We start from the raw sequence: 27,854 nt of genomic DNA on the forward strand, positions 1-27,854 counted from the left end.
TGTATCCTATATGTACTCAAGTTTATTCGAAGTATTCCAATGGTGTAACGCCGTCGACTTCTTGGTAAAAAAGGAGGAAGATGACTTTAATCTCTTGTTTCGGAGAACTAAGTGGCTCACGAGGAATGGAAAGAAACATATTCTATTTGATCTCTAAGTCCGTACATAGCAATCCTGGGTGGGTCATCACTTGTAGGAATGACATAATGCTAATCCATGTTCCACACGGCCAAGAAAGCATCAATGTTTAATCTCATTATGACTTGGTTGTTCGAAAGAGCAATTAATTCGATCAGAATAGTGGAATGGAAGGCAGTAAAAGAATGAAATACCGTTTCCTCGGCCTCCACGACCTTGATGATTTCCTCCTCATATGTCCAGGTTCTCCACAATTATAACAAACTTAATAACTTAACCAAGTAACCATTGTTGCTATTGTATTAGTCGTATCATGACTCTCTTTGATATACAATCAATCTAGGAAATCATAGTATAGCTTCTAACCTCAATTGGCATAACTTAATTTCATCATTCGCTAAATAATCCATACATGTTATGACAACAATACTAAATGCATTTTCCAAAGTAATGGTGTTCATTATCTAGCCATCCTTTACCAAAACATCTTGAATGTTGTCACTAATAAACTTGAATTTGCAAATCTAACCTTAAACCCTTCACAAACGATGATAGTAGCTAGTGAGCCCCACAAAACTCTTAATTTCAGTCACAGGACTAGGTCGGACCCAATTCCTGACTGCTTCAATCCTTTGGGGATCTACCATTACCCCTTCCCTTGAAACTGCATGCCCCAAAAGGCAACCGAAGTCAACCAAAATTCACACTTAGAAAATTTCGCATACAACTTTTTGTTTCCCAAGAACACCCAGAATAATACGAGGATGGTCGGCAAGCTCTTCCTCACTTTTTGAATAAACCAAAATGTCATCAATAAACACTATAACAAACGAATCAAGAAATGGTTTGAACACATCATTCATCAAACTCACAAAAGTTGCAGGCGTATTTGTCAACCCAAACGACATAACTAGAAACTCATAGTGCCCATAGTGGGTTCTGAATGCCTTTTTTGGTATATCCTCAGGCCTAATCTTTAACTGATGATAGCCAGACCTTAGATCAATCTTAAAGAAAATGGATGCACCCTGCAACTGGTCAAAAGATCATCTATCTGAGGCAGTGGATACTTGTTCTGAATGGTGACCCTATTCGACTGTCGGTAGTCTATACACATCCTCTCTTGCTAGTGATGGTGTTACCACTTTTGTTGCTCTAGTTCGGACCATGGAGTGAAGGAGGAAAGATACCAATTAGATTCAAGTCATAACATGAAGGAGTAGAAAGAAGTGAGTTTTTCCTAAAGTCATATAGCCTCTCGAAGAAAAGTATGGACGTCTTTGTACCATTCCACAAGACTCTACTAGACTCGTTTTGGTACAATGAGATAAACGAACCTAGGGCTCTGATATCAAATTTGTCACGACCCAGACCGTCGTAATTGGCACCCACACTAACCCTCCAGTGGGAGAACCATTACTACAACTCAAACTAACAACTTGACCAAATACTACATATTTAAAGATACGGAAGCAGGTTTGAATGATCAAAAGAAATACGGAGTTCCGATAAACTCCAAATGTTTAAACAAATAACTTAACCAAACTAATGCGGAAGAACAACCTCTAGAACCTGAAAGTCAATGTACCAAAACTCTACTAACGACAAGTCTAAGAACAAGGGGTACAACCCCGAAACTAAACAACTACTAAAACAATGTCTAAGTCCAAAAAGAGTGGACTAAACAAAATACGAAGGATTTATGGCAGCTTGAAAGAACTGGCTCACCCTTGAATCCGATCTCGATCAATAGTTACCTAGCTGAGATAGCGGCTTGAAGATGCCCTGTACTCAACAAAGAACAAGCAAATGCAGTGTCAGTACACAACAACAGTACACTGGTAGGATCACGCGACTATCCCTATAAGTGAAACACATGAAAGTAACCACAACATTATAAAACAGGCATATACCGAACATATACAATATTAGTCATCTTTTCAGGATCAATGTAGCATTCTACGTTCTCAATAATACACATTGGTTATCATTTTAGAGCAACATACAGTCTTCCAATATCAATCATCATTAGATATGAACGTAATCATCACAAGTAGATACATAACATAATTCAATGGTCTTCTCACGTAACCCAATTCAATGGTCCTCTCACGGAACCCATACCCAAACTGTTAGTGTGCCGATATGTAGTACCTGATCCAAGTTAGTGTGTCGAATCGTGACACCCGTTCCAATGTTTATGCCGGTACGTGGCAACTTATCCCACTTAGTGTGTTAGAACGTAACACCCGATCCATTCAACAATCCACAATCACAATCACAAGTACATTTTCATAATCATACAATCAAGTCATGATTCATGGCATTCAATTATTCAATTATCCTCATTCACGATTAGTGTGATCAATAATGCAACATTTGCATACATACATGCATTATAATGAAACAAGTACAAACATATATCACACGACATGAAATCACAACCATCACCTACCTCGAATCCAAGCTTGAATCCCCTAAGGCACTTGAATCTTCTCTTTTTGGATTCTTCCTGCTTGTTCGTGGTCTAAAAATATACAATTAACGCAAGGATCAACAAACGAGGCCTAATTACCCAGATTATAATCAATAATATCAATCCTAGGTCAAACCCTTGATCACCATACCCAGATTAGGGCTTTTTCCACCATAATTGTCCGATCAAAACCTTTCCCCATCGATAATTACCCATGAATTTACATTATACAGATCGAAACATGGATTCGGGGAGTAAAAACCTTACCTTTAGCGCCAAGAATGGTGAAAACCCATCAAGAACACACCTGGGGTCGTTCCTTAGCTCTCAAGGTCGAAAAGTACAAAATAAAACGTTTTTGGGGTTTATTTCTGACTTAAATCACGATTGTCCTGCTATGGCGCCCCCCTGCCCGCCACAGTGGCTTGCACGAAAACAGTGAGTCGAATTAAGAGTTTCAAACCCCCATTTCACAACACGCCTTCATCCCATGACACTTAGAACATACCCGTTCACGTTAAGATCAGTTTTGGGAGATCTACTCGCCCGCATTCAATTCCGTAAAGTTATACGGGTTCCTTAACGTCTTAGCTATCTACTCATGTGATCAAAATCATAATTAGATCACCCAATTGTTACCAGATTTTCCTAGATTCGCCTGACTCCGTTTTCATCCAAATCCAAAATAGGTTGGGAAATTCCAAGTTACTACGAAAAAGTTTCAATTCTTTCGCCATTGGCTTTTTCCTAACGACGGAATCAGGTCGTTACACCACTCCACCTGACCTTCTGTTTCCAAATTTTTTCTCATTTTGTGTTAGATATATACATATCAAAAATATTTTTTACTTCCCGCCGCAAGATTTTTTTTAAAATAAATTTTTTATTTATGTTATATTTTGTACACAAGTAGAAAATTCTAAAAATATATGTACATATCTAACACAAAACGAGAAAAATATAAAAATAATAATAAATATATTAGGAGCGGAGGGTTAAATAGGATGAGATTGAATTTTTATTTTTTTAAAAATAAAATAATATCAAATTTTTGGGGGGAATGAGTGGGTGTTTGGGGCCAGGAGGGCATAAATATTGCATCATTATAAATAGTAACGTGTCCACGTGGACACATATATACCTTAAAATACGCTATTAAATAGTGCAGGGGGGTAAAAGGTCCTTTACAAAGTTCGGTATTGTTACAACAATTGCAAGTCTGTATATTTGTTTAGATGCAAATTAGTTATTGTAATTTTGTGTGTAATAATACTAACTACTAACTAAGGTTCAACAATATTATTGTACAAAAAACTATTTATATTTTATTTAAAAATTCCTCTATTTTGTCCATATAAAATCATAATTTTTATTTCATGAAACTCCTACTCAAGATAATCCTTTTTATTTCATATTTGAAGTCGTGTTTTCCATGTTTTGTTGTTGTAGTAAAGTATGACTCAATAAAAAGGACTCTTGGATGTTGATCAGAGGGAGTGTTGATAAGAGTTCAAAAATTGTACATTGATTCAATAATAATTTTTTCATCTATTTTCTTATGATTAAGATCCTAATAAAAGTATGTGCATTGTGTTCTTTCTATGTAGTTTCTTAAAATTGGAAGGTAAGTGCATTTTGTTTGTACCTTCATTAGACGGAAATTGATTATTGTAACTTTCTCTGTAATATGCTAATTACTATCAAGGTACAAATACTATTATTGATAGATTAGAAAAATTGAATATATATCAAGTATTGAAATACAACCTTTTTTTTTTATCAATACAACCTTATTATGATATTTTTTAAAATACAAATAACCACTTGTGTTTTATTTATAATTTTGTTCTTTTCTTCTATTTTTTAAAAAATAGTAAAAGTTTTAGTAATACTAGATATGTATTGTGTATTGATTTTATATTTCTTTTTCATCTATTTTCTTATGATTAAGGTCCTAAGGAAGATGTGTTTTTGTTAATATCAAATCTTACTGGTAAGTAGGATATAGGAATGAAAAGAGAAAAAGAAGAAAAAAATAATTAATAAAAACAAATAGTAAAATAAAGGATAGAGGCAAAATTAAAAATATGAATATTATTTAGATAATGATGAATAAGCGGAAAAACAACAATAATGAGTGAATAAAATAGACACCTCTCTTTGACCACAAATACTATTTATTTATTTTCAGTATAATTATATATTATTATTATTATTATTATAAAAAGAATTGTGTTAATTACTATCCCTGCATTCATTTCTATTCTTTATTGTAAAAACCTAGGATATGTGAGATATAATATTTAATGTCATTTGGTTAGTTTACTCAATCTAAATGTCTCAAAATTTACTATTTCATTATTCCTTTTTTTTTAAAAAGTAAAATTTAAAAGTCTAAAATATTTACTACTTTGACCTTTCATTTTCTCCATGAAGAATAAAAATATCTTAAAATAATTCACAGTAATGATATTGTTTCGATATTCATATTGTAGTCCTATAAATAAAAATATAGTAAGACTTTGTAGAAATGATCACATTAGAGTTATTATATTTTTGTTTACGTACTTCTTATATTCATGTTTTAGTTTGACTTGAATAATAAAGTGAAGGTTATTGAATGATGATCAGCTTCTAGAAATGAATGTAGACAAGAGTTTGAAATAGTGTGCATTAATTTTGTATTTTTTAATGATTAAGATCGTAAGAATGATGTTGCATTATTTATTAATATATTCTCTCCATAATTTTATTTGTTATATAGTTTATACAATTTTTTTATTATCGTAAGTTTATAATTTTTTTGGTCCAAAATAACAACTTATTACTTTCTTGGAAGTCATATTACTACTGACCAAACATTTCCCTTTATGAAATCACTTATACGTCTGGATACATATAATAAATGCACATATTTTAAATATTTCTTCTATGTGTAATATATTTTAATAAAATTATTGACATCTTATCATTTTTTTGACCACGTGAAGCGTAGATAAGTTCACTAGTTTGTGATTATGTCCAAGTTCTTTTTGAGATATTAAAATCATTTTTCCAACCCAAGAAAAATAATGTGAAGGATCTCTTTTACTCATCTAGCAAATCATGGGTTGTTTCTATGTGATGCTATTTGATTTGATTTTCTTTTGTTTTGTGATAAGCAAATGCTATTTGAAGTCTCAAAATATTTAGGTGAATGACATAGATGGTTAGTTATACACATGGTGAGAATGATTAGTTAACATATGTTTTTGTTGAGTGCTTACTATATTATGTTTTTGTTGAGTGCAAAATCATATATTTATATAAAAGAGAATCCTAGGCCCGTCTACGTGGCGCCACCACAAGCCAACATTTCATTTTAAATTTATTTATTTTCAAAACTAGCCTTTCCATTTCATGAAAAGTTGTGACTTTTATGAAAAATTGCGACTTCAATGAAGAGTTGCGACTTTTATGAAGAGATGTGACTTTTATGAAAGGTTGTGACCTTTCCGAAGGGTTGCAACTTTTCCAAATAGTTGTGACCTTTCCGATAAGCACAACAAACATTTGTTCACACTACCCTTTGTTGTCTATAAATATAGGGATTTTCTCTCATTTTAAAACAACGAAAATTCTGAACTTCTTATTCTTCTTTTTTTCTTCTTCTTCTGCACAATTAAATATTCGTGTACTTTGCTCCTGTTGAGTTGATCACTGACACCATTGCTTATGTTACAGATCCTGGTATTATTTTTATAGTCATAAATTTATGCTTATGTTATTAAGGATAAATGATATGATGTTATAATTTTCATTTTCCTTTATATTATTAATGTTCATTACTACGTAATCTTGTATGTAAAATAATATAATGTTTTAGTTTTAATGACTGGTAGATTTTAAGTATTATTTTATAAGTTCTGTGATATTAAATTCTCGCGCGAAGCGCGGGTAATTTTACTAGTTGAAATATAATAGCAAGAAGAAATTGCACAAGTTCAATCATCCTTCTACTTGTTCATAAAATTCCTCTTGTGGAACAATGTACCTGATTTTATGGTTTGAGCTTCTTGTTAACCTAGAATAACACATATCGCTTCCAAGTAGTGAGAAAATTGGGCTTCAACTTTAACAATAAGTTGATCTGTCACATACATTATTTCTACAATTATTGTTCATGAAGGTTTGAGGAAAAACATATAAAGTGGCATAATCATACATGATGAAGTACGTACTGAGAAATAATTTGTTTCAGAGCATGCTATCAGCTCGAGCTGGTAATCTGCGAAAGAAATTGCATGGTGGTGAAGGCATTTTGCTCCTGAATTTTGGGTGCCTTAGGTAAAGCAGAGCTGCTACCAGTGCTATGATTTTGAAAGGTGTCACATACAGTATAACTGCTGCAATAAGACAGAAGACTATGAAGAGGCTGGTTGCCCTCGGATCTCTCCAACTGAGTAGAGCCTGGAATCTCTCTCCTTGAGTTGCCATGTCTCCTATAACTGTTTGAATTCTACCAGCCACACTGCGAAGTCTATCATACCTCATTTTAACTGTATTCTCAGGCTTGGATGTTGGGAAAGTGTCAAACTCTTCATCTAGTTCATCTGAGATAACAGCTTCAGCCCAAGATAGTTTTGTGTCCATATGTTGAGGCTGCCTCGGTCTCGAACGGTAGTTCCATATTCCAATTAGAAACATATAAAGGAACATGGTTGGTAGTATTAACTCTGGGTAGCAGATCAATATGCAAAACAGAAGATGAACTAGAATTGTGGTAATAGGGTTCTTCCATTTGCAAACTTCTCCAAGCCATTTGCTCATTGAAATTACACCTGAAAAGAGAGAAACAATTCTGAAGAAGTTAGCTTTACTTCTTCTCATGCTCCACATGTGGGAGTCGACATCCAGCATGTACTCCACAACCTCTTTATGCAGTGGTGGCTCGGCTCGTCCAAGCCTCACAGCTACAATATTCATGGCCTGATATCTCAAACTGTCCACTTGGTTAACTGTGAAAGGGTGTAGATAATGCATCTTTGGGAGCAAAGGATGGCCATATAGATATATGATGTTTGCAAGAGACAAACAAGTAAATCTAAATGCCAGTTGGAGTTCACCCATCTTCTTCACTCCAGATGGTTGCAGAACAAGAAGTGGGTAAGACATTGTATAAATTCTATCAGTTTCCAGTGTTGATAATCTGATCCTTACCTTACCAATTCTGGAGTCCTTCCCTGCTGCACCCGAGTTCTCTCCTAGGTGGCCGTTATCAAACACACCCAATGTAATCACCGTGCATGGGTCATACACCTCCCACGTGTATTGTTCGTTCCATTTGGGACTCAAGTTGTCAAGTATGGTTCTTGTTCTTACCCACTTCAATCCATATTTAGCCACACAGTAAGCATCTGTCGTCTTTCTACCATCCTTTGGTTTTATAGGGACAAGCCCCTGTGCACTCAAGATGCCTACTTCCAGGATTCCCACTGGTTGCTTCCACAACTGCCTAGCTGTTGGCCTCTGATCGCTGATGTACATTGTTGATTCATCTAATACGTGGTATCCACCTTCAAGACAGGCCCTGAGATGGATTCTTGTTGAAAACTTGCGTTCATGTCTCCTATCTCCCTCTAAAACTCCAAACCCGAACCTTTCAAGATTGAACCAGCGAGAATGAACTGGCCGGTGATCCAATCGCTTCTCAAATGTGTTAAGTGGCAAGACTAACCTCCCGGCGATCTCATCTTTGGAAGGTCCGGCTTTGCATTCAACGGTAAGCACCAACTGCTCCTCAAAAGGCTCTGCCGCCACAAATAATAGGTCTTCATTCCAGAATGGATTAGTTGTTCGTGTTTGGCATACTTTGGTCTTTAGTACTTGCTTCCCAACTTGAGCCTTAACAAATACCTGTGGGGGTTGGCTTTTGTCCAGGGATTCTACATCTTGGGATTCAATGATATTGACTCTCAGGTACCACAGTTTAGGTGAAACATATACCTTTGATCTGACACTATGAACACCTTCTCCATGAACTAAAGCAGCATCTGCATGCCATGCTTCTGAAAAGGCTTCGTCTGCTTGGGTTCCCATCCACACTGCAAGCATCACCTCTCCCCTGACTTTGCTCTCTCCACGTCGATCCTCTAATCTATACCACTGAGGTGCCAAAGGGCTGTCAGGTGGAACCCTTGTAGGCACTTCATTCATGTCAAACACCACTTTCCCTAGATAATCATCTCTCTGCACCATCTCTTTGTCTCTTACAAAAACTTCGATAATTGAAGACTGAATCTTCTCTTTGGAAAAAGCAAACACTTGCTTCCACTCAGGGTTTACCTTCTTATCAAAGTGCTTTGTTTTGCCTTTATAGTTTCCGAGTTTCACCTCCACATAAGGATCACAACTCCCTGTTACAGGGTTTGGTGGTAGGTCTCTTGCTTTCACAACTCGAACATAAAGAAAATGCATCTGTTCAACAAGATCATAAGTGCTTGTGACTCTGTCACTGCTAATCCATCCACCTCCACCTCGAAATCCTCCATGTGGCCACCGTTCCCCAAGTTGAGGTTTCGTTTCTTTTGCTTTATAGTCATCTTGGGGGTTGGAAGGCTGTTCATTGCCCATGTTTTCCCTTGTGTGTTTGAGAAAAAGATTGCAGCTTTAGCAATATATACCTTAAGGAGACAATTTGTTTGTATTAGAATAAAATGAATGCAATTCCGACTGGATTCAGCCTCATCACTTTTGGCTGAATTCTCGCGTTATACAGAAAGTTGCTGATATAAAGTTTCTTTCAAGAAGGTAGTAGATCATGTTAAAGAAAAAGCATTTTGTGGTTTGATTAGCATATGATATGATGAATGTGTAAGATTCTTGAAATCATATATACACTAGCTAGGGCATTTGCTTAATTTAAACGCATCCTAGCTAGCTTGCTTTAGCAGTAGAAGCATATATAAAGTTAGATAGATGAGTATCTATCTTTTTGAGAGATTGAAAATTTATATCGACAAAGTTAGTCTTTGTGGACTCTGAGAAAATTTTGACTTTTACAAATTGCTTTCTAAGATTCTTTAGCAGCTAATGGGAGTTCCAAAGCAAAAGAGTAGAAATATATTCTCTTATCTTTTATTCTCCATTTGCTTGTTAAAAGGAAAAAACAATGATTCCTCCATTGTTGCCCTTTTTTCTCCACTCCATTCCACAGCCTAAAACTCTGTTTGGTTATGACAGATACACAGGTGTTTCCTCAATTTTCAAATCTCTCGTCAATCACTTACTACCTTATCTCAACTATCTTTCAATTTAAACTTAATTCGCTTACTCAACATTTCATTCAAATTCTTCATTTCAACCTCAGTACCATACTATTCATCATTACCATTTTTTTTAAAATTTTATTTGTGAAAAAATTAACCCAACCTAGCTACAAGGTATAATTAATTAATCCATTTAATAGTCAATCAATATCAATCGATCGACAGGAAAAAAAAAATAGGTTTCACAAACACAACACATGCATGCATTGAGGTGGAAACAAAATTGTGAATTCCACAAAACGAGAGACTTTGATGAGAACAACTTGCCTGGGAGATATTTTACACATGCTAGCTAGGTCACTCATTTGTGAAGGAATCAATCAAGTTATTTAGTTCCATTTGAGAATAAAGTGAACACAATATAGGAAACTTTATTCCATTATCTTCTTTTTTTTTTTAAAAATATCATATTTCAGTGGAATTTTTTTTTCCTTTTTTCCTCTTTATTTTTTATGCAAATCAAATACCAGGGGATGCCTCTCGATTAGTGATGCTAATGGGGCAGGGCGGACTTAATTAAACCCACAAAATTATTAACCCAGCCCACCCCACCTCACTCCGCATTGCATTTTTTTTATTTTTGACCCGCTCCGCCCCGCTCCACTTAAGTTTTACTGCCACATACATAGAATAAGTTATTGTCATTAACTTCCTTGCTGATTCTGTAAATCAATGTGGAATTTGGAATTTGAAGTCTAAACTAACTTGTTAGAATATCATAAAATTTGTTGAAATAATGTAAGATATTAATGATTTTATTTGAACAAATTAAAGGCAGTGAATTATCTTACTAGGACTCTAAAAACATGACTTTTTCCTCCTCCTGAAATTATGAATCATTATTAAATCTACTAATTTGGCCTTATCAAAAAAGTTTTTGCTCGTTACTGGGTTTAAACTATTTTTTAAAAAGGAAATTTTTTTCTCCAATAAGTTTGAAACTTTTCACCTCAACACCAATTTATAAAAAATTCAAATTGTATAGTCATATAAATCTTATCCTAATTTTTGGCAAGTGAAATATAAAATGAGAAGTAGTGAAATATAAAATGGTACATGAAAACTTCTATATATATTATTTGAGATTTTTATCAAGAGGAAACCCGCACCCGCATAATTTTTAAAAACTAAGGCTTTGACCCGCCCCGCACTCGCTTAGTAGCTGCCCAACCCGCCTAGCATAACTTTAAATCCGCCCCACCCTATTGCATCTCTACTCTCGATTAGAGAGCAGAATGCCATGCTGTTTACCTGAAATAATGGAGTAATTCTTAATTTTGTAGCTATAGGGTTTTATTTATTTGTAAGATTACATCATAATAATGAAGGAGTTAGACTCGATTGTATAATTCAAAAACTATAATTACACGGAGGATATGCGCCTTGATTTCTATTACAAAATTAAGGTTGATATATAGAAAACCAACTAAACAACAAAAAGCGAGGTTAATAGGTATAAAGTTAAGGGCCTCATTCTAAACGTGTGACTCTGTGATATTTGCAAAAGGATATTATAATACAAATATGTCACTCAAGGAACACTTGTTCTGTATATGTATGGTTATATCTACGATTTCCCATGGTTACTTCAGTTTATTAATGTAGTAGGGAACTAACCGTGCTTTGTGTGGTTTTTTTATACATATTTTTGTTGAATCTGCACATTTTCACACGATTAGTATAAAAATTACTTTTTACTATAATTATTTTTCTTTTTTTAACAATTTTCTAAAATATCAAAAGTAGATATTTGTCAACTTTAGATATACTTGAATTTCCTAATTGTCATTTTTTACGGTATAAACATAATCAAAATAATAAAGTACGAAACATATTTCAAAGATCATCTTTAGTTCCTTCTTTTAAAACTAAAACAAATAATATCACCAAACTTAAAATGTAAATGATATATAATCATGGTCAATAACTTGTAGGGAACTTAACTTACATTATTATCCATAATTTGTGCTCTGCTCTATCTAACAGAACATGCATGGATAACCTTTTTTGTTTGCAACATTTGTTATAGAAAAATATTTAATGAGTTAACCATCAAATGCCATGTACATCCATATGAATTTTGTATGATTATATTACATAGGTATACGATGCAAATTGTAGCGATGGCCCTTCAAAGTTCTCGAGCGAATTGGAGACAATGCTTCCAAATTGGATTTGCCTGGTGAGTATCAAGTAAGTGCCACTTTCAATGTTGCTGACTTGTTCTTGTTTGATGTAGGGTCTAATTCGAGGATGAATTCTTTTCAAAAAGAGGGGGAGGATAGCTCCATGGACATGGATGAGGCTATAGAAGCCCTAAGAAGACCATCAAGGTCTCAAGATAAGGAGTTGCAAGCCAAGATCGTTGGGCTTCAATTGAAAATCAAGAAGATGCTTATCATCGATGAAAATCCCAAGAATGAGTCTAAGAATTGTGAAAAAGAATGGAGTAGGTGCTACACATATTTTATGGTTCAAGTCCAAGCCCAAATAGAAGAAGATTGAGCCACACAAAGCCCAACAAGGGAGCCCAAAAAGCTAAGCATTTAAAGTCAAAGTTTCCTAGTTTAAAAACTTCTTTATTTAAAGTTTCCTAGTTTAAAAAGTTCCCTAGTTTAAAAGTTTTCCTAGTTTAAAGTTTCCATAAAAGTAGAATTTAAATCTCATTCTATTTGGGATAGGTTTTCCCTATATATAGGGGTTGATTTTATTATTTTGAACAAAAAACATTATTATTAATTGAGAGTTTCTCTTCTTTACCCCTTTGTGTGTGACTACTTGGGATTTATATTACAACCTTTTAAGAACGATTCTTAAGAGGTGAGATTAATTCTTTAACTTGATATCTTTGGTTCTTATTCGTAAATTTAAAAAGGTAATTAGTCTTATACTAATTATTGTCTGTAGTTTCTTCGAAATAGGGGTCTAGATCACTTTTGATCTAAGTTCTTGAATTGACTCTATTAGTATAAAAAATTAGCTTTAATCCGCTAATTTTTGAATACTAAGATCAATTAGGGTTCTTGACACGTCTTTTGAATTTGGGGATTTTCTCCTCAAATTTTGCATATCTTTTCATTCTTATCTTTAATCTTAATATTTTTGCTTCCGCATTATTTTTTCTTATTTATTCTGAAAATTCGATTGTTATCACAACACATTATAACAAATATTCACGTTATAACAAATAGAATATTACTGCTATTTGGGGGGGGGGGGCAGAAGTTACCAGAAGGGAGTGGGTATACCAAACAAATAGGGAAGAACATACTATACCTAAATTTTGCAGCAGAAAGGGTGATGGTTGGTGAAGTTAGCATAACGGTGAATATTCACTTAAACGAAAGTCACTGCAACAAACTTAACTAACTTGTCTGATGGTGACATATTCATTTAATTTACCTTTGGATCTCGAGAGTTGGGATGGCAAAAAATTAAGGTGGAATGACCTAGGAGACCCCTTTACTTTGCTCCGTTTGTAAGTTGGATCCTCCTACTTATCAATTTGTCAATATTTTAAACCCCTTTGACCATTGACCGAACTTATGTGACATTGATAATGCTGAGTTGGAAAAATACGTGATTACACGCGTTTGACAACAAGTAAATAAGGTATTTTACATTTAAAATATTTAAATAATAATAATAATAAGTTTTAAAAAAACTAATTAAAAACCCCCCTTCCTCAACCATCCCTCTCCCACCCCACCCCCACCCCGCCCACCCTAACCATTTAGATCTGCCCCTCTCTTAACACTTTTAAATTTTAGCCTTTTAGTCAAAGTATTGATATTATCATTTGTTTCAATCGGTTTCAAAAAAGAGGTGTAAGTATGGATTAACACGAAGGATAATGGTGGATATTGAAAATTAAAACACCATTGATAAGTTAGAGAAAGCTTGAAAATTAATAAATGAGTCTTGTGAATTTGTGAAATTTATTCGAAATTGTGATTAGGATTAGTTGGATTTGTGCTGGTGAACTTGTATTTGAATTTTCAAGTCAAAATGGCGAAAAATTTCATCTATTTGACATGAATTTAGTGTTCAATTTAGAATAAATATGAAGAACATGCTTATTTGGATTTATTTTATTTTTTTAAAAATGCTTACCTAAAATTCCCAGAAATTACAAAAGTAACTTCATTGATTTTTTTAATTCTAAACATGTAATTTCTTACATGTCATTAAAAAATGACATGGAATTCCATGTGTAATCAATTGTACATCACACACATTAGACAAATGAAAAAAGGGTTTAAAATATTGCGTTCTGATGAGTTTAGGGGTTCAGATGATAAATTGATAAGTAGGAGGGTCCAACTTACAAATGGAGCCAAGTACAGGGGTCTTCTAAGTCATTCCACAAAAAATTAAAGCTGAAAAATCTGCATTTCATCTTTGTTACTCCCTCCTCCCTAGTTCCTAATGATTGGTCCTACATACTGAGGAAGCTGTACAAATTGAGAATCCAAAAAAACTATGTTTTTCCAATAACACCAAAATAAGGAAGATAGTTTTTGCAATTAGACAATACTCAAACATCCATAAATGTAAGGGTTGAAGTGGGTGCCAACGCACATACCAATACAAAGCAGGAAGAATTGCAAAATGTACACCGACAAGTAGGTGATTACCAACAAATAGTGACCATAAGTTGAGGAAGATTTCCACCAACAAATATGAAAAAAGAAAGGAAAAACTTTTAAAAAAAGAAGATCAAAATTTCCTAAACCAACAATGAATTGCAATAAACATGAAGTTTGAGTAAAAATTTCTATAAATGCATAGTTAAAAAGGGGGGAAAAGTTGATTTAGACATACTATCAAATACCCTCGGTACAGTAGAGAGCAAAGGTAAATACTAACATGCACCTCAAATTGAGAAACCAAGAAGGAGAAAAGAAGAATTCAATCAGAGCAATGATGGGAGCTACAAAACCAAACCTCACTCAGAACTTTGAACAGACGATTGAAATCAACAGAACCAGAGTACTTAGTTAAACGTTCCCGAAGATCCACATGCAAAATCTATTTTTTTTATATATATATATATATTCAAAATCCGTCCTTCATATGCTATAGAATCAAACAGTATATAGCATATATGTATTTTGTATATCTATGTTTCATCAGTGGAACAAAGGAAGAGGAAGATAGAAAGAACTCACCAAAATGCAAAAAATCAAACAAAGATAGGAACACAAAAACTATGGAAGGAAAAACAAAAAACAACATAAAAAATAAGAAAAAGAAGGGGAAGAAACCCACCAATTTCATATAGATGGAGCTGCAAAAGATTGACACAAGTTCTTGAGAGTTGAGAGGAGTTTGCAGTGACTCCCTCTGACCTCGTTTTGCCCTTCCACGTACTTAATAGTCAATCAAATAGCACCACAAAGAGTCATAGATTAAAAGGCCTATATTGTACGATTTTTGTTGGCATACGTACAAGTAGTTGGTGCAGTGTTCGTCCATCCCTTGTTGGCTTATTAAATATGGTAATGTATTCAGCTTCGTGAAACTCAAGTAGAAGAAGAGACATACATGTCAAGCTGGAATGTGGTAAGTTTCATATTTGCATGAGAGTTGTTGATAGCCAAAAGCAAATAAACCTACAGAAATCAAAGATTACTATGAAGATCATCAAATTGTACCAGGAGAATACATTAAGATAAAAATTGTACCATGAGTTTCAACAATCAGGAGAATACATTAAGATAAGCGTTATAGTTCAATTCTTACTACTTCTCAATATGAGATACCAACATATCCATAGAGCAAGTCATTCCCTTGAAGTCCTCACTCATTTATCCCAGTAAACTCTAATGAATCATATGTTCATTTGAAGAATAATCAAACTTCAATGTAAATGGCATATAGTCGTTGAGATAATTCTATTTACAAACACAATTGAACTGTAGCAACATCCTATTAAAAAAAGATAAGCTTACAGAGAGTCACATATTTGGCCTGTTAAGATAAAAAGGGAGGACATGCATATGAAGAAGCCATTATATTAGGGAAGAAAAATAAAGTAGCAAGAATGAATACATCTGGGATAAAATTACACCTCAAACTTGTGATTCTAACAAATTGAATAAAAATCTTGTACTTAAAACCAACTAAAACAGAATTAGCTATCCACTCGCCTGTACAAATAAGATGACAATCAAGATTCTAATAACCTAATTGAAAATAAAGTTACATAGATAAAAGAGATACCAACTTCACCCAATCCCGGCTTTTGGAACAACTTGTGACATCATCCGGTTAGAACAACCATATGTGACATCCCTGGTAATAATCTCCTCACCTATAAAATCAATAAATTGAAGCTATTCTTTTGCTAACTACTGGGCGTGTTCGCGGAGAATCTGGGATCAGATTCCTCCAAGTTCGCAGCTGAGAGGACTCGGGCCAAGTTCATGCATAATAATAATAATAAAAAAAGCTTAGCATTGTTCTTGCTAAGTTAACTTAAGCTAACCAAATCAAATAAATATTTACTAAATCGAGCAACAAATAGCAAAACATTTCATGATGAATTCAAACATGAGCGTTTCAATTTTTTTAATGAAGAGCACATGCTACTTAAGACAAGACTACTGGCAAATAGATCTAGAAAAGGAAATAAACAATACTCAATACACTTAACTGTTCTAAACATCAAAACAAAATTGAGTAATCATATGGAGAATTTTAAGGAAAAGAAAGAGCATTTGAGAGAAATTTGAGTCAAGACAAGCAGTGACAATTTACTTCAAACTTTGAATTCCTAAAAAAAAATCTCAAAGCTATATACTTTATATGGATCATAACAATCAACTTTAAAACTCCTACACCTATAGAAGATGGTACTAACAGTAGCAATTAAGTGAAGGAACTGAAGCTGAAAACAGAACATGGCATAGACAAGAAAACACCTAAATGCAAAGACATACTAAGTACAAAAATTAAATCAAGATGAGCATAACGAGAGATTGACACATATAGAGATATGATAAGGGAATTTTAACAACCCATGGGCTTAAAGAACTAGCAAACTAAAGGGAATATGCAACAACCAAGAGCTAAACAAAGGCACATCTTAGGCCAAGATAATCTCACTTTGTCAAGCTAAATTGGAATTCTAGACCAAGCAAATGACAAAAGGAAGCCAACATGTAACACCTCGGATTCGAGAAAGTAGAAAAATACAGCTTTCCAGAATCTGGTATCAGAACCAACGAAAGCCACCCATGGACCGTAGGTGGGGTCCCGTGATTCAATCCCAGACTTAGGGGAATTTCAGAATGTAAAGATGACACCTATGGCCGTGAACCACAGTCCGTTGATTGACTCACAGACCGTAGGATGCTTCCGTCGTTGGGGTCCAGAGTTTTATGGTATCTGATCCCACCCACGGTCGACCAGTACGGTCCGTGGTTGGACTTACGGATCGCAGATCTGACCGTAGGTGAGGATCAATAGCCAATTAGAGGAAAAGTGTTGTTGGGTCAACTTCAAACGGTCATATCTTTTAGAACAAAATGAATTAGGTGGCTCATGACCTATCAAATGAAAGATAATTGAATCCTCTTTCCAACGCCACTAAGTTTGCTAAAATCCAAGCTTGGAGTAAAATGTTATGCCCGTTTTAGTGAAGCCATGTTGGGCAGAGCATGAACGACGACTACTAACGACAGTTGGTAGGTTAAATGACGGCCCGTCAGTCCTGTAGTAGGTGGCACTCGTCAGATTTAAGTCAGGGTCGTTTTGATCCTTTCCCCTATGCATTGGGCACTTAAACTACGTCATTTGATGCCTAAACTACATTGTTTTGCTTAGTTTAAGCCTAATAAATTAGTCAGGCATACCCAGAACCCTAATTCTCCAAAAAATTCCAAACTTGGAGCAAAAAGAAGAAAAAAAGTCGACCAAACCTCCCAAGAACAAGCAATAGTGTTTTTCAAAGTTCAGCCCCGCAATCCAAATGATTTCTCCATAGATTTTGTCACCGGGTATGTGGGATTTCACTAGTGGGTTCCTTTCATCCACTAGGTCCCTAGAATTCAGTCAGTTCCTTGATTCTCCATATCTTGTTTAGACCTAGGGTTTCCAAAACCTTGGATATTTACTGTGATTTAGCTGTTATAGTATCCTAAATCAAAATAGCATGTTTCTTGGAAAGTTTGCTTAACTCCTTTTATGAAACTCAAAACCCTAGTTTGTATAAATTCTCTTAGTTCACAAATTATACTTGCTAGGTCAGTCCAACAGGTATTCATGCTTCAGATTTTGAATGTTACATTATCAGTATATATATGTTGCATTCTCAGAATGCATGTCAGTATTTTGAGTTATTCAATAATTCAGCATTTCAGTTACATTTGTTTCATATAAATATTCAGTTGGGAGTAAACTTAGCACCGAGTTGGACTAGGGTTCAACGTACCCTCACAGTCCCAGAACAATGTGCCCCGGTAGGATTATAAGTCCCCTCGATTGGGCATCAGATGTAGTGATCACGCCAGTCATGCCTTTATATGCCTGACAAGGTATATTGGGTCCTCTCGATGGGGTGTATACATTGGACTCCACGTTTAGCTCACGTGGTTTTGTGTCGATTAATAGTAGCTCCCACAGTCAGACTCCTAGTGCATTTGACCAGGTTTTCAGCATATACTTCAGTATTCAGTTTAGCATGTCATGTTCATGATTAGCACTTGGTCATTACATTCAATTTAGCTTTTAAGTTATGTTTCAGTATTTACATTCTTGCTCAGTTATGCTTTGTTCAACTTATATATATTTGCTCAACTTAGTATCTATATCCTGCATGCTCAGTACATTTCAAGTACTGACGCATACTCTGCACTACATCCTTTCATGATCTAGGTTCAGGTACTCAGCATCCAGATCACGCTTAGATCAATTCTCGGTCCGCATTCAGCAGCTTCAGTGGTGAGTCCTCATATTTCGAGGACAATAGACATGCTTTCATTTTAGTCTTAGTTTCCATTTTCAGTTTTGTTAGAGTTAGCTGGGGGATGTCCCAGCAAGACAACTCAGTTAGAGGCTTTTCAGAATTGTTAAGTTAATCTTTCCGTTGTTATTAAACTCTTAGTATGTTTTATACATTCAGACTAGTTGGGGTTTTCCCCATTTTCAGTTATTCATTGTTTTAGCTTCCGCATAGTACATGTTTTATTCAGTTATTCTCAGTATGCTTGATATATGCCAGACAGAGGGTTAGCTTGGGGTCATTTGTGATCCTAGGTCCCGTGTTACGTCAAGGGGGTAGTCTCGGGGAGTGAGAAACTTGGTATTAGAGCATTAGGTTCAAGAGTCCTAGGATGTATGAAAGCTGCACTAAGTAGAGTCTCTTTTATGGGTGTGAAGTGCACCACATCTATGAGAGGGAGGCTACAAAGTGTTTTAAGAAAAACTTCACTTTCTTTGCTATTCTTATCGTGCGTGGGTATGATCCAACTTCTCTTTTCTAATCCGTCATTATGTGTTTCAGATAATTCCTCCTCGTAGATCTAAAACACACAATGCTAATGCAGATCCTCCAGTCCCTAGCCATGAGATAACGAATGTAGAATTTCGTAATGCGATCCAGCTCTTGGCTCAGAGTGTGGCCAATTAGAATAATCAGCAGGTCTGGTTCCTACTAACACAAATAGTGGATCAACTGCCGCTAGGGTTCAAGACTTTGTTCGGATGAATCCGCCTGAGTTTCTAGGGTCGAAGGTTGGTGAGGACCCACAAAACTTTATTGATGAGGTTAAGAAAATTCTTGGAGTAATGCAAGTGACTGGAACTGAGAGTGTTGAGTTGGCATCCTGTTGTTCCGGTCGAGCACTCTCTTTTCTTTGTCCAACTACCAACTTAAGGATGTGGCTCATATCTGGTTCACTTAGTGGAAAGATAACAGGGGTGCAGATGCAACTCCTGTGACTTGGGATTGTTTTACTGGAGCTTTCCTAGACAGGTTCTTCCTAAGGGAATTGAGAGAAGCTAAGGCACAAGAGTTTATGAACTTTAAGCTGGGTTCAATGTCGGTCCAAGAGTACGGGCTAAAGTTCACTCAGCTCTCCAGGTATGCTCCACACATGGTTGCCGATTCAAGGGAACAAATGAGTAAGTTCCTATTTGGGGTATCTGATCTGGTGAAGACCGAGTGCAGGAATGATATGTAGGTAGGAGATATGGATATCTCTAGACTCATGACTCATGCCCAGCAGGTTGAGGGAGATAAGCTTAGGGAAATGACGAAGGACAACAAGAAGGCTAGAACATGGAATTATGAATACTCAGAGCAGAAATCGAGTGGTGGGAATCGCTCACAATTTTAGCATAGGTCTACAGCCCCAGCACTTTCCTCAGCTAGTGCTCCATCCCTAGGTTTCGACAACTTGTCCAAAGTGTGGTAAGAACCATTTAAGCGAATGTCTTGCAGGCAAGGAATGGTGCCCTTCTTCAAGGCAGAGGCAAGAATGTAACAACAATAGAGTTCAATCTACATCTCCAGTAGCACCAGCTTGTCGCCCAACTCAGTAGGGTACTTCATCCGGGACAGGTGGCGGTCAGCGCCACAATAGGTTGTATGCTCTCCAGGACCAAGAAGATTCTCCTTATGATGTGGTCACTGGTACGTTACAAGTCTTTCATTTAGATGTTTATGCATTGTTAGATCCAGGGGCTACACTGTCTTTTGTAACTCATTATATAGCAGTAAACTTCGGTGTCAGTCGAGAAACTTTTTCAGAACTCTTCTCAGTATCTACTCCAGTTGGTGAACCAGTTATAGCTAGACGGGTATACAGAAATTGCCCAGTCACAGTCTCTCAGAAAGTCACCTTAGCAGATCTTATAGAGTTATAAATGGTAGATTTCGATATCATTCTAGGCATGGATTGGTTAAATTCCTATTATACCTCAGTCGATTGTAAAACCAGAATCGTTCGATTTAAGTTTCCAAACGAGCTAGTCTTAGAATGGAAGGGTAGTAGTTCAACGTCTATAGGCCGATTTATCTCTTACCTTAAGGCCATGAAGATGATCTCTAAAGGGTATATCTATCATCTAGTTCGGGTTAAGGATTCAAAATCTGAAACCCCAACTCTTGAGTCAATCCGAGTAGTAAATGAGTTTCCAAAAGTGTCCCCAAAAGATCTTCATAGAGTTCCTCTCGAAAGGAAAATTGACTTCGAAATAGATTTCCTTCAAGATACCCAGCCCATTTCGATTCCTCCTTACAGAATGGCTCCAGCTGAGCTAAGGGAATTAAAAGAACAATTGAAAGACCTTCTAGATAAGGGCTTTATCAGACCTAGTATCTCTCCATGGGGTGATCCAGTGTTGTTCGTGCAAAAGAAAGATGGTTCTGTCAGAATGTGCATTGATTGTCGTTAGTTGAACAAAGTCACCATCAAGAATAAGTATCCATCCCTAGGATTGATGACTTGTTCGACCAACTTCAGGGTGCTAGTTTCTTTTCTAAGATAGACCTCAGATCTAGCTATCATCAGCTCAAAGTCAGAGATAGTGACATTTCGAAGGCAACTTTCAGGATTCGGTATGGTCATTATGAATTTGTAGTTATGTCTTTTGGACTAAGAAATGCTCGTGCAACTTTCATGGACTTAATGAATAGGGTGTTTAAATAGTATTTGGACTTGTTCGTCATCGTCTTTATTGATGATATCCTCATTTATTCTCGGAGTGAGGAAGAGCATGCGACTCATCTTAGAGTTGTTTTGCAAACTCTCAAAGATCGCCAGCTATTCGTTAAGTTCAGCAAATGTGAATTCTGGTTACCGTCGGTCACTTTCCTTGGTATCTAGCGAAGGGATTTGAGTGGATTCTCAGAAAATTGAGGCAGTGAAATACTGGCCCAGACCCACATCTCCAATAAATATCAAAAGTTTCTTGGGTTTGGCCAGTTATTATAGGAGATTTATTGAAGGATTTTCATCCACAGCTTCCCCGTTGACCAAGTTGACTCGAAAAAATGTCAAATTTCAGTGGCCAGATGAGTGTGAGAAAAGTTTGTCAGAACTAAAGACTAGGTTGACTATAGCTCCGGTCTTGACTCTACTAGATGGTTCAGACGGTTATGTGATTTATTGTGATGCATCCAGGGTCAGCCTAGGTTTTGTGTTGATGCAGCGAGGTAAGGTCATAGCTTATGCTTGTAGAGAACTTAAGGTTCATGAGAAGAACTACCCGACTCATGACCTCGAGCTTGCAGCCATAGTATTTGCCCTAAAGATTTGGAGACACTACAAGTATGGTGTTCAGGTTGATGTGTTTACAGATCATAAGAGCATCCAATATGTGTTCACTCAGAAAAAAGTTGAATCTTTGTTAGAGGAGATGGCTTGAATTCCTCAAGGACTATGACATGAATGTGCTTTACTATTCTGGTAATGCCAATGTAGTGGCTGATGCTCTCAACAGACTATCTATAGGTAGTGTAGCACATGTTGAGGAATAAAATAAAGAGTTAGCCAAAGATGTTCACCGGCTTGCTCGCTTAGGAGTTCGCATTACAGACACATCAGATTGTGGTGTGATAGTTCAGAATGGATCAGAATCTTCATTGGTAGCGGAGGCTAAGGAAAAACAGGATAGTGATCATATATTACTTTAGTTGAAAGGTGCAGTTCATCAACAGAAAGTTGGGGTTTTCTCCCAAGGGGGAGATGGTGTGCTTCGTTACCATGGTCGCTTATGTGTTCCTAATCTGGGTAGTTGAGGCAGCAGATCCTTACAGAAGCTCATAACTCCACGTATTCCATTCATCCAGGTGCCACTAAGATGTACCGTGATCTACACGAAGTCTTTTGGTGGAACGACATGAAGAGGGACATAGCAGAATTTGTGGCTAAGTGTCTTAACTGTCAATAAGTTAAGGTAGAACATCAGAAACCAGGAGGTATGACTCAAGAGATTAACATTCCTACATGGAAGTGGGAAGTGATAAACATGGACTTCATTACGGGTTTACCTCGTACTCGCAGGTAGCATGACTCCATTTGAGTGATAGTGGATAGGGTCACTAAGTCCGTTCACTTCTTGGCTGTCAGGACTACAGATTCAGTGGAGGACTACGCCAAACTCTACATCAATGAGATAGTCAGATTGCATGGGGTTCCCTTGTCTATCATCTCAGATACATGTCCTCAGTTTACCTCTCATTTTTGGAAATCGTTTCAGAATGGTCTTGGTACTCAGGTAAATCTCAGTACAACATTTCATCCACAGAAGGATGGTCAGGCAGAACATACCATTCAGACCTTATAGGACATGTTGATAGCTTGCGTGATTGATTTCAAGGGTAGTTGGGATGATAACCTACCTCTCCTAGAGTTCGCCTATAACAATAACTTTCATTCCAGTATTCAGATGGCTCCTTATGAGGCACTATATGGGCGTAGATGCAGGTCCTTGATTGGTTGATTTGAAGTAGGTAAAGCAGCCTTGATAGGGCCAGATTCGGTTCACGAAGCGATGGAAAAAGTTCAGCTCATCAAAGATAGACTAAAGACAGCTCAGAGTCATCAAAAGTCCTATCCAGATGTGAGGAAAAGGGACTTAGAGTTTGAAATCAATAATTGGGTCTTCCTGAAGATGTCACCTATGAAGGGGGTGATGAGATTGGTAAGAAAGAGAAGCTCAGTCCTAGATATGTAGGTCCTTACAAAATCCCGAAAAGGGTTGGTAATGTGTCTTATGAGTTAGAATTTCCAGCAGAACTAGTTGCGGTTTCATCCAGTCTTTCACATTTCCCTGTTGAAGAAGTGTGTGGGTGATTCGGCATCGATAGTACCATTAGAGAGTGTGGCTGTGAAAGATAGTCTCACCTATGAAGAAATGCATGCTGAAATTCTTGACCATCAAGTTCTTAGGTTGAGAAATAAGGAAGTCGCTTCAGTAAAGGTTTTGTGGAGGAGTCAGTCCGTAGAGAGAGCTATTTGGGAAGCAGAAGCAGCCATGATGGCCAAGTATCCTCACCTCTTTCCTTCCGATTCTGTTTCAGCTTGTGGTAATAGTTCATCTCCAGTCTATCAGTTTACTCTTGCATAAATTCAATCTCAGTATCATGTTCCTTCAGTTATCTTTGAATTTTAGCATATTTGCATGTTCATGGAACTCAGTTTAGTTAGATATCAGTTTCTAGTACTTAGTGGTAGGGATTGCAGCTCCTTCCCTCCATACTTAACTTGTTTAGACTTCATTCGAGGAAGAATGTTCCCAAGGGGGAGATATTGTAATACCTCATACGGACCGTAGGTAGAACCACTGACCCCAGGTGGGGTCCCGTGGTGCAGTCCCAGACTTAGGGGAATTTCAAAATCTAAAGATGACACCTACGGCCGTGAACCACGTTCTGTTGATTGATTCTCAGACCGTATGATGGTTCTATCGTTGGGGTCTAGCATTTTATGGTCTCTGATCCCACCCACGGTTGACCAGTACGGTATGTGGTTGGACTTACAGACTGTAGGTGAGGGTCAGCAACCAATTAGAGGAAAAGTGTTATTGGGTCAACTTCAAACGGTCATATCTTTTAGCACAAAATGAATTAGGTGGCTTATGACCTATCAAATGAAAAAAAATTGAATCCTCTTTCCAAAGCCACCGAGTTTGCTAAAAGCCAAGCTCATAGTAAAAAGTTATGCTAGTTTTAGTGAAGCCTTGTTGGGCATCGGGCAGAGCATGAATGACGACTCCTAACAACGGTTGGTAGGTCAAATGATGGCCCGTCAGTCCTGTAGTAGGTGGCACTCGTCAGATTTAAGTCATGGTCATTTTAGTCCTTTCCCCTTCGCGTTGGGCACTTAAACTATGTCGTTTTACTCAGTTTAAGCCTAATAACTTAGTCAAACATACCTCGAACAAACCCCCCCCAAGAACAAGCAACAATTTTCTTCAAAGTTCAGCCCCAAAATCCAAAGGATTTCTCCGTAGATCTCATCACCAGGTATGTGGGATTTCACTAGTGAGTTCGTTCATCCACTAGGTAACTAGAATTCAATCAGTTCCTTTCTTCTCTATATCTTGTTTAGACCTAGGGTTTCTAAAACCTTGGATATTTATTGTAATTTAGTTGTTGCAGTATACTAAATCGAAATAGCTTGTTTCTTGGAAATTTTTCTTAATTCCTTTTATGAAACTCAGAACCCTAGTTTGTATAGATTCTCTTAGTTCACGAATTATACTTGTTAGGTCAGTCCAATAGATATTGATGCTCTAGATATTGAATGTTACATTATTAGTATATAAATATTGCATTCTCAAATTGCATGTCAATATTTTGAGCTATTCAGAAATGCAACATTTCAGTTACATTTGTGTCATATACATATTCAGTTGGAATAGACTTAGCACCGAGTTGGACTAGGGTTCAGCATACCCTCACAGTCCAAGAACTACATGCCCCCTCTATTGGGCATCAGATTTAGTGATCACGCCAGTCATGCCTTTACACACTTGGCAATGTATATTGGGTCTTCTCGATCGGACATATACATCCGACTCCACGATTAGCTCACGTGGTTTTATGTCGGTTAATAGGAGCTCCCATAGTCAGACTCCTAGTGCATTTGACCAGGTTTTCAGTATATACTTCAGTATTTAGTTTAGCATGTCATGTTCATGATTAGCACTTGGTCATTGCATTTAGTTTAGCTTTTAAGTTATGTTTCAGTATTTACATTCCTGCTCAGTTTATGTCATTGCTCAGTTATGCTTTGTTCATCTTATATATATATATATATATATATATTCAGGTACTCAGCATCCAGATCACACTTAGATCGATTCTCAGTCCGCATTCAGCAACTTCAGTGGTGAGTCCTCATATTCTGAGGACAATAGATATGCTTTCATTTTAGTCTTTACTTTAACTTTTCAGTTTTGATGGATTTAGCTGGGGGCATGTCCCAGCAACTCAACTTAGTTAGAGGCTTTTCAGACATAGTAGTAGAATCAACTTGAATTGTTAAGTTTATCTTTCAGTTGTTATGTAACACCCCGGACTCGATAGAGGGTAGCCTACCAAATTTCAGTAGTTACATGTGCCATCCACGAGGACCCAACCACGGCACGTGGGTTAAGCCACGAGCCGTAGGTGGGCCTGTGGAGAGGGCCACCCATAATTTTCGATGCCATAGACCACGGTGGGAACTACAGACCATAGGTGGGACCATGCCATGTGGTCTAGCTGCCGTTAGTCAAGGAAAAACTCTCTGACCATTGACCATGAGTGTGCAGGACGAACTGTTGGTCGATCCACGGTCCGTCGGTAGTGAGTCATTGGTTAGGGCTGGCAGTTATGTTTCAGGGGTAGTCGGGTCTTTTCCTAATTAATTAATTTCTATACTATGTCATTTTGCCTACATTTAGAACCCTCTATATATAATATTTTTCCCCCCAAATTCACCCCATTTAATTCATTCTTCCAAATTCCCAAATAGAAACCAAAACCTTCTCTCAAAATATTCTCTCTCTAGAAATTGAAGAAGAAGAAGAAGAAGATTCAACCTAGGGTTTCAAGCTAAGGTTTCAATTTCTCCATTGAAGGCTAGCATTTGGACTTAAGGTATGGTAGTTTTCATCCATGCATCTCTTTCATTCATGGAGTTCCCAAATTTCTCTATTTCAAATGGTAGAATTCTCCAATTAGCTAGGGTTTTCTTCAATTACCATGGGTTCTTTTGATTATTGATCTTAATGATTTAATTATGTTTAAATATGCATGAATTGATGATTTACAATGCTTTTATGATGCTTCCCCTATGAACCCATGGAAACCCTCATGTTTTCCAAATTGTGATCTCATAATGTGGGTTGTTGATTATGAAAGAGGAGTTTTATGATCTAAAACATGAAGTAATAGAATTACATGAATCTATGATAAAATCCCTATCTAAACCATGATTTTTAGATTTGTGGATTGAAAGTAAGCTTTAAACCTTGAAAGGGCAAAGTATGAATTTATGCATGATCTTATGAAACTTATGTGAATGTTAAGGGCGCTTTGAGAGTAAAGTGCCAAATGATGATGTTTTATGTTGTGCAGTGAAAGGCTATTCTCATAAACACATACTAGCATGATGTGAAATGTTTTCTCACATAAAAAGGATTCTTAGGTTGAAAGGCTATTCTCACCTAATTGAATCAATGAACAAGAGTTATCCTGATAAACTAGCTTGGATTGACAAGATGACATGTCTTTCCATGGATGATGAGATTAAGTGAGAAAATACTATTCCGTGGGAATTATGCTTAGCACCGAGTGGATATTGACATTGAGATGGAAGCTCTCCCGTTAGTAAAGGCGTGGTTTCTAGAAGAAATCTCATGAGATGAAAGCTCTCCCGTTAGTAGAGGCCAGGTTTCTAGTAGTAATCTCCTTATCTCTTAACTATGAAGTGGATCCACTTGAACTAGAAGTGTATGGTTCTACCTTAGGCAAGTAGACCACCCCTTTTCGGTGTGGGAGACACCGGGTGATCATGTTTTAGCTCACATGGTCTCTATGCCCGTTAAGGCTAATTTCCCCTTTCACTAAAAGTGAACTAAGGTTAATCAAGGAGTATCTATACGTGTATAAAGTTTTAAATGATGATTTAGCTTGCATTGACCATGATGTTATGAATTATGCTTTCTAACCTTCTTATACCATGTTTTACTTGGTCAATTGTGTGTCATGAAATAAAAAATGTCCTTCTTAGCATGTTTTAAATGTTTTTATGCATAGCTATTATACTTCGTGCATTTTCTTACTAATGCATACTCTGTCTACATTTTTCCTAATGTAGGGTCCGACAGGCAGGGTTCCCATTTTAGTCGCTAGATCTTGGACTTGATTGTTCTCTGAGCTTAGTGAGTCCTCATGGTTCGAAGATGGATTACTTTCATTCTTGTTTCTCTCT

The 27,854-nt window shown here is 36.5% G+C and overlaps 1 protein-coding gene across 1 annotated transcript; it reads right to left on the minus strand.

Moving 5' to 3' along the window:
- Window positions 1–6,703: 6,703 nt before the first annotated feature.
- On the minus strand, window positions 6,704–9,582 carry LOC102579380 (protein QUIRKY-like). Its single transcript, XM_006342248.2, has one exon. It carries the CDS (start codon window positions 9,224–9,226, stop codon window positions 6,851–6,853), a length of 2,376 nt encoding a protein of 791 aa, XP_006342310.1. The 5' UTR covers window positions 9,227–9,582; the 3' UTR covers window positions 6,704–6,850.
- Between the last annotated feature and the right edge of the window lie 18,272 nt (window positions 9,583–27,854).

This window comes from Solanum tuberosum, unplaced genomic scaffold, assembly GCF_000226075.1.
Source record: "Solanum tuberosum cultivar DM 1-3 516 R44 unplaced genomic scaffold, SolTub_3.0 scf00036, whole genome shotgun sequence".
NCBI classification, from domain to species: Eukaryota; Viridiplantae; Streptophyta; class Magnoliopsida; order Solanales; family Solanaceae; genus Solanum; species Solanum tuberosum.

Coding starts and splice junctions, on each gene's coding strand:
- LOC102579380 (XM_006342248.2), bottom strand. CDS start 9,226: ATGGGCAATGAACAGCCTTCCAACCCCCAAGATGACTATAAAGCAAAA.